The sequence below is a fragment of the Triticum dicoccoides genome, chromosome 4A (assembly GCF_002162155.2).
Source record: "Triticum dicoccoides isolate Atlit2015 ecotype Zavitan chromosome 4A, WEW_v2.0, whole genome shotgun sequence".
Classification (NCBI taxonomy): Eukaryota; Viridiplantae; Streptophyta; class Magnoliopsida; order Poales; family Poaceae; genus Triticum; species Triticum dicoccoides.
In genome coordinates this window covers 141,385,290-141,392,735 of record NC_041386.1, presented here as the reverse complement: position 1 = coordinate 141,392,735, position 7,446 = coordinate 141,385,290, and the positions used below count along the sequence as shown (strand labels likewise).

General features: G+C 46.7%; 1 protein-coding gene across 2 annotated transcripts; it reads left to right on the top strand.

Annotated features, from left to right (window-relative positions):
* Positions 1–1,619: 1,619 nt before the first annotated feature.
* Positions 1,620–5,076, top strand: LOC119285448. 2 transcript variants are annotated; one of them, XM_037564721.1, is made up of 2 exons: positions 1,620–2,022; positions 3,200–5,076. In XM_037564721.1, exon 2 carries the CDS (start codon positions 3,211–3,213, stop codon positions 4,897–4,899), a length of 1,689 nt encoding a protein of 562 aa, XP_037420618.1. In that variant the 5' UTR covers positions 1,620–2,022; positions 3,200–3,210; the 3' UTR covers positions 4,900–5,076. The 2 variants fall into 2 exon arrangements, with proteins under 2 accessions (XP_037420618.1, XP_037420617.1); XM_037564720.1 differs by having other exon boundaries at positions 3,049–5,076.
* The last annotated feature ends 2,370 nt before the right edge of the window (positions 5,077–7,446 follow it).

Sequence of the window (7,446 nt, the reverse complement as noted above, 5' to 3'; positions counted from 1 at the left end):
ATTGCCGTAATAACCCTTAGAAGAAAAAAAAGTAGAACTAATTTCACAACTGAAGAACGGCGCGGGAAAGTGCTTATCGCCCTCTGGTGTTGATGATGAAGGGTTTCATCTAGTTGGATCATACAGCTTCGGAAGACGTCACTATTGAAATGGCGCCGATTGAGATAATGAAGTTATTTTTTTTTCACAATATGGCAGCAGCAGCAGGTTTGCAATGCTCGCTATAATTAGACCGTAGTCTCGTTTGGCACCTCCGAACATTTGATCACCCAGAACGGAGATGCAAAGTCATTAGTCATTACTTATTAGGCTGGCGAGGAAGAAGGGCGGTGCGAACACGTCAATCGGTGTGGGCTTGAATTGTAGAATGGCCGTGACCGTGAGATAGTGCAGGTCCCAATCACAATTCACATCATCACACCTCCTCCACTATCCATCCATTAGATTCAACACTTTTGATAACACGCATTAGCTTCAAGTCGACCAGCACAAGCAGCCGGCCTTCTTTGATCAAGTCTATTGGTCGATTGGACGTACTGTGGTGTCTATTTTTTCTGAAGAAATATGATTGGCCTGGTGCGATCTTGTTTTGTTCGTCCCACCGTTTTGTGGTGTGATCTTTGTGTGATGTGAGCACGCTGTGTAAAATGTAGGTTTACTCGGCCACTTTTTCGAGAAACTAGTAATCATGCACGAGTAATGCACATCTAATTTGATATTTTCTTGATAACCGTTATCATGTTTTGTTTTCTTCACTCTCATGACTATCTTATGTCACTGCACGAATGTTGTCTAAGGATTAGGCATTTAGAAATCTGAGCCATGCCATGTACCATTATGATTGTAGTCTTTTTGCATCGTCTGCTGAACACCCTAATTTCTTTATCAAAGGATGTGATGCGCCCTTCAGTCTCAACTTCTTAGCGCGGCTAGATCCTGGCTCACGGCACATCATGGGTCATTCTGCTTCTCGGCTGCTCCGGTCGAGCTTTATGTGCTTCTTCCGCATGCACTAGTTCTAGCTGGGTGGCTCGACCGTGCGCTGCAGTTGCAATTCCAGTTGGACCAGGTGGCTTTGGTAGCCACGCAGTCCGCTTCCTCACGGTGCAATTTGATTATTATTTATACAATTACGTCATTTCCAAGATTAATTATAATTAACATAACCAAATCTTTTTAAATTAATTGTGCTTAATGCGATTAATGTTCTTTCCAGATTATTATATGTGATGCCACATTATCAAAGTGGAGTGAGATATTGGATATAGGTGGTTGTATGGCTGATATCGTTTATATACACCAAAATCATGATTTTATAAGTAAGATTTAATTACAAAATTAATCGCAATGAATGAATTTAATGTTTTTCCAAGATTAAATGTGTTCTAGATTTCATGCGATGCTCCGTAATTGCAGCGGCATGAGACGCTAGAGATAGGCGTTCCAATGGATAGGATCATTTGAATTCATCAAACTTTTCCTTAGGAATTTTTTATGTTTTGTTTATCATTTGGATTCGTGGGAGCTAAGGAAGAAAGAGAATTGGCAAATAAAGGCGAGCAATTCGGCCGGGGTAAAATACCACGCCCTTGATAATGGAGCATGGAACGGAAGGCTTTTCCAGCCGGCACCCGCTCCACGGTACCGAAAGTTGCCAAGCACTTCACTATTCTCCATCCATTTCTAAATCTCCCCCCACCCGCCATCTCTGACCTCCTCTCTCCCCTCTCCCTCTGAACAAGAACAAGAACAGCAAGAAGACGAGAGACCTCTCTTGCAGTCAATAATCCCATATTTACCTAGCTAGGCAGAAGAGAGACTTTCTTCCATGGATAAATAAGAGAGACGTCTGAGTCCTGACTTGGCATCTCCCCCCGTCTGAAACCCCAGCAGGCGAGTGCTCGTCTGCCGGTGCAAGCCACGATCCGCAGCGGCGGCGGCGATCTTTTCTCTCCGTCACCGCCGATCAGGGAGAGAAGAGCGGCGGATCAAGGCAAGATTTGCAGGCGTCTTCCAGCCCAGGTCTGCGCTAAGCCACTTCTCGAAATCCTTCTCTGTTAACCCCCTCCCCTGCTCAGTTCGCCTTCCGTTACGGCCATGAATGAATGCCTGAGAAGAAGCGAGCCTGAACAACATTCTTAATTGCCGCACATTAGCGGCTCTTTCGTCTTAACTTGAGCAATGCTTGCGTTTGCTTAGCCTCGACCGTGTTTTCTAGCGACTCTATTCCATGCTCTATATGTGGAGTGAGTGGAACAGCGACGGCCATGCCTTGCCTGGTCCCTTTAGAGCTCTGTGGGTGCTTGCACCGTTGGATTCAGCTTTCCTCTTTCCCTTTTCACCTCCTTTTCTCTCCACCATTTCCTAAGAATTCACACGGTATGTTTGCTGCGGAGTACTGATAGCGACGCCCCCATGGTCATTAGTTAAATCCAGCCGTCTCGAGCCGGTGGAAATTCCCTGCGCAGGACAAAATCACATGGATGACACCGAACCAGTTGCTTATTTCTATGCTTGATTCCATAGAGACTAGTTCATCCAAACTGAGTACCCTATTTCTACCAACAGAGAAATGGAAAGTACGTTGATGATGCAGAGGCTCGGAGGTGATCCTTTTTTTCTTTCTTTAATTTAATTAAAGAAAAACGTTGCTTTTGTTACCTTAATAACAACTCAGGAAAGGAGGTTTAAAAGCAAGGTTCTGAAACTCGGGTGCTTCTTGACGCTCCAGTGCGTTGCTGTGACTGTCCATCCGTACAGCGAAGTGTCCAGTTAGTTTCGACGTGCCACGGTTCACCGTGGTCCTTTAGACAGCAATTCAGCCCCATTTACTTGACTGCATCCCTACATGTTCCACTGTGCTGCTAGTATCTAAGTAGTGGCAGTGTAATTCCTCATAGGGGTCATTGAATTTCTGTAGGCCAGCCATCCATTTTCATTGGTCAGTTGCAATTAAGAAAGCTCGCAGAAATGGCCAGTCGGCATCACTCTGATCCGGTCCTTCTGGCTGTGCTGCGGCGTGTTGACAATTGTTTTTACACTTTCCAGACTTTGTCAAGTCGTGACATGTAAGATGACACTTCGACGTGTCCGACGATGAGCCATCGCAGCTGCAGATTTGTAACATACGGCATGCTGTTCTGAAGTCCCGAAGGCCTACTCCGCTACTCACCAAACAGTTCTACTACTATCTGGGCAGGGCAGAGAGGGATGGTTCCCAACGACGCCGCGAGCCGCGGCGGCGAGATCGTGGAGGTCGTCGTAGGCGAGCCGGCCTCGCCGTCGGCCGCAATGCGGCTCATGGACTTCATCCCCATCTACATTCCCACCGTGGAGAAGGGAGCGCTGAGCAGGGGCGCGCGCAAGACGCGGTTCCTCGACTTCCTTCGCGCGCGCCCGTCCAAGGAGTGGTTCCTCCGGTCCACCTTCGTGGGGCGCCTCCGCCGCAGGAGCCAGGTCACGGCCGGGGAAGATGAAGACGGCCCGGACTCCGACGGTAACGCCGGTGGGTGCCGGCCGCGGAGGAGGCGGCGGTTCCGCGTGCCGTTCGTGCGGAAGATCAGGTGGGGCAAGCTGTGGACTCACGCGGTGAGCTGGTGCAGGCGGCCGGCCAACTTCGGGATGATCATCTGGCTGGCGTTCGTCGCGGCGGGGCTGCTGCTGCTGTTCCTGCTCATGACGGGGTTGCTCGACGACGCCATCCCGGGGGACGAACGGCGCAAGAAGTGGTCGGAGGTGATCAACCAGATCCTCAACGCGCTCTTCACCATCATGTGCCTGTACCAGCACCCCAGGATCTTCCACCACCTGGTGCTGCTCCTCCGGTGGCGCCCCGACGGCGACTGCGAGGCCATCCGCAAGGTGTACTGCAAGGAGGGCGCGCCGGTGCCGCCGCGCGACCGCGCCCACATGCTGGTGGTGGTGGCGCTGCTGCACATCACCTGCCTGGCCCAGTACTTCTGCTGCGCTCTGTTCTGGAGCTACTCGCGCACCGACCGGCCCAACTGGGCTCTCAACATCGGCTATGGCTTCGGCACGGGGCTCCCCGTCGTCGCCGCCCTCTACCTGGCCTACAGCCCGCTGGGCCGGAAGCAGGCACGCGACCCGGACGCGGGGCCGTCGTCGTCGGGCGAGGAGGCGAGCCGTCACGGCGGGGCTCCGGAGAACGACGGCCGCGGCGTGGCGATCAGGATATACAACCGGTCCGTGGTGGTGAGCAGGCCGGAGTGGAGCGGCGGGCTGTGCGACTGCTGCGACGACGGGACGGTGTGCGCGCTGTCGGCGACCTGCACCTTCTGCGTCTTCGGGTGGAACATGGAGCGCCTCGGGTTCGGCAACATGTACGTGCACGCCTTCACCTTCATCCTGCTCTGCGTCGCGCCCCTCCTCATCTTCAGCGTCACGGCGCTCAACGTCCACGACGACGACATCCGCGACGCCGTCGTGGCAGTGGGCGTGCTCCTCTGCTTCTGCGGCTTCCTCTACGGCGGCTACTGGCGGACGCAGATGCGGAAGCGGTACAAGCTGCCGGCAGGAGGCGGCGGGCGGCGGGCCGCGGTGGGCGACTGCGCCAAGTGGTTCTTCTGCTGGAGCTGCGCGCTCGCGCAGGAGGTGCGGACGGCTAACTTCTACGACTTCGACGACGATCGATTCGTCGGCCACGGGGCGCGCAACGAGGAGGGCCGCGCCGTGCTGGTGCCGCTGCCGCGGGAGGCGGCCACGTCGACGCACTCCCGGAGCCTGTCGTGCCCGCCCAAGATTGACGCCATGGCAGCACTGGGCGCACTGGATGAGCAGATGGTCGACGTCGCGATGGGGAGGTCGGCCACGTACAACGGCTATGGCGATGCCATGAGGCCGCCTTTGCCGCCGCTGATACAAATGGACAGGGAAGAGTAGTTGCTATATGTGGATGTGTTGTAGCGCAGATGAGCTCTCCGTGTGCTGTTGCTCGACGATCTCATGCTCTATGCGCGATTGGCTGCGCCCAACTTAAAACAGAACACCATAAACGCAAACGAAAAAGGGGCAGTACTATACATAAAGATTTCCTTATGAGAACATAAAGTTTTATTACATTATTATTCAGTACATAAGCAGATGCATATTCTTTGGGAGCGCCTATGGCTCAGGTGCCTGCAAATTTTATCACTTCCTCTGAACCGTTGCATTTACACCGAAAGTACCGCATGGAACGTTGCAGTGATTTGCAAGGCATATCCTATTTGACGCTTCAGTCGCCTGTGTGTTTTGCAAATGGGCGCCTGAAGCCCTCCAAGCTACGCGTGGAGAGTCGAACCGGGATCTCTTGTCCCCGATAAACTGCAGTAACCACCCAACCATAACACTTTGCTGTGATAACTTCTTCATTTTCTTTTTCTTTTTCTTTTTTATTTTATTCTTTACTTAAATTTCATGAATTTTTCCAAAATCGGTGAAGTTTTTTTACAAAATGATGAACTTTTTTTTACAGAATTTGGTGACCTTTTTTCAAAATCTATGAACTTTTTCTAAAATCAACGAATTCTATCAAAAGTTTTGCAAATTTGATGAATTTTTTTTCAAAATTCATATAAAAATTCAACATTAATGAGCTTTTTCAAAATTGATGGCATTTTTTTCAAATTCAATGCTCTTTTAAAAAGTTGATGAACTTTTTCAAATTCAATGAACTTTTTTTTCAAGTTCATGAACGTTTTTCAAAAGTCCGTGGAATTGTCTGAATTCACAATGTGTTTTCCTTTTTTTTCAAATGTGAACGTGTACATGGGCCAGCCAACCAACGCCGGCGTGTGGGCGGCAGGGAGCTTCCCTAGCACCTGAAGCGCCGAATGCGAGCTCCGATTTGCAATACCAGGACGATCAAAGCCCAAAGCCCAACAAGGAAAAAGTGATATATGTTTACGCCCAAACGGTCAAAGGCAGGTGTTACCAGAAATCCATTGCTGCTCCCGGGAGCGCGCGCTCCTGCACACGAAAAATATATTTAAAGTGTGAAAAAATTTCAAACAAAAATTTGACGTACACATCTCGACACTATATGTGTGCACGTTAAGTTTCGGAGAAAACCGATATATTTTTTGGCTTGTGTAAAAAGACAAAAAGTTGTCTTGTGCAAAGCATTTTTTAACACTGGATTTTATCTTTTTCACACGCAACACATAAGTTGTCGTTTTTTCGCGAAATGACTTTGTGAGCATGTACAATATCAAGATGTACACGCCAAGTTTTTGTTTATTTTTTTTACATTTCAAAATATGTTTAAAACATATTTTAAAAACCAGGAGCGCACGCTCTGATATGCCAAAACGTCACTCTCCAGGTAGTAGTATTCTTGAGAGAGAGACTGAGGGAGACGTACTAGTAGTGCTAGACACTAGTACTAGGTATTTGTTCGTATTTTCTAATCTAGTGGCTAAAACTAGTTACTATACATGCAAAGCCCTTGTGCAATTATCACCACATACTTTGCTTTGACAGGTATACGTTGCTTCACACACATACATCATAATTAAAAATAATAATAGATGGGAAAAGGGGGAGAATTAAAACCCAAATTCTATTATATAATATTTAGCAACCATCATGCTAAATCTTTTAATTAGAATCATACAGTAAATTGCATTTCTCATAGAAAAAATCACTAACATTTTACACCATTCACTTTAAGATGTGGATTTGTGATCAACCCAACAAGTTGGTTAAACAAAATTGTTGTAGATCAAAATAATGTATGCAAATTAAAGTACCATGTAGTGAGTTAAATAACAAAAGTAATGATTTCAATTCACATCTGCGAACTGAACAATCTACAAATGGAAGAGAACAAAAAAAAGGACGACTATCTATTAAGCGTCTTATTTTTTGACATTCAGTCAAATTCATTTCGAACATTAGATTGAAAATTAAAGGTCATTATTCATCTTGTTCTTCCATTCATATTTTTTTCCTTGAAAATTAAAACAAAATTAAGCTATAAAGTTTTCTAAGGATGAAAAAAATATTTGCACTGGTATTAACCTTAAATAAAAATTAAAATTAAAATGAAATAAACAATGATAGTGCAATTTTTGCACTCTGGTATATTTTATGCGCACACTATATACTACTTGTGTGTATACCCACACAAACAAAATCATTTTTTTGAATTTTTCTAAGAGAAAATGAATTAGTAGCATTGGTATTACCCTTAAAGAAGAAGAAAAAACTTAAAACAAATAATTAAAAAAATGCACACAATTTACACAAAAAACGCACTTATTAAAAAATGTAAGAATAAACATATAATAGTGAGAAAAAAATCCTTCCAATAAAATTTACACACGTATTGTATAGTACTTGCATGCATGCACTTACACAAACATAAACAGCAAAATATACACATAAAGGAAAACAAAAACCCACTAAAACGGAAAATACATGGAGGCAAACACGCATAAAAACATG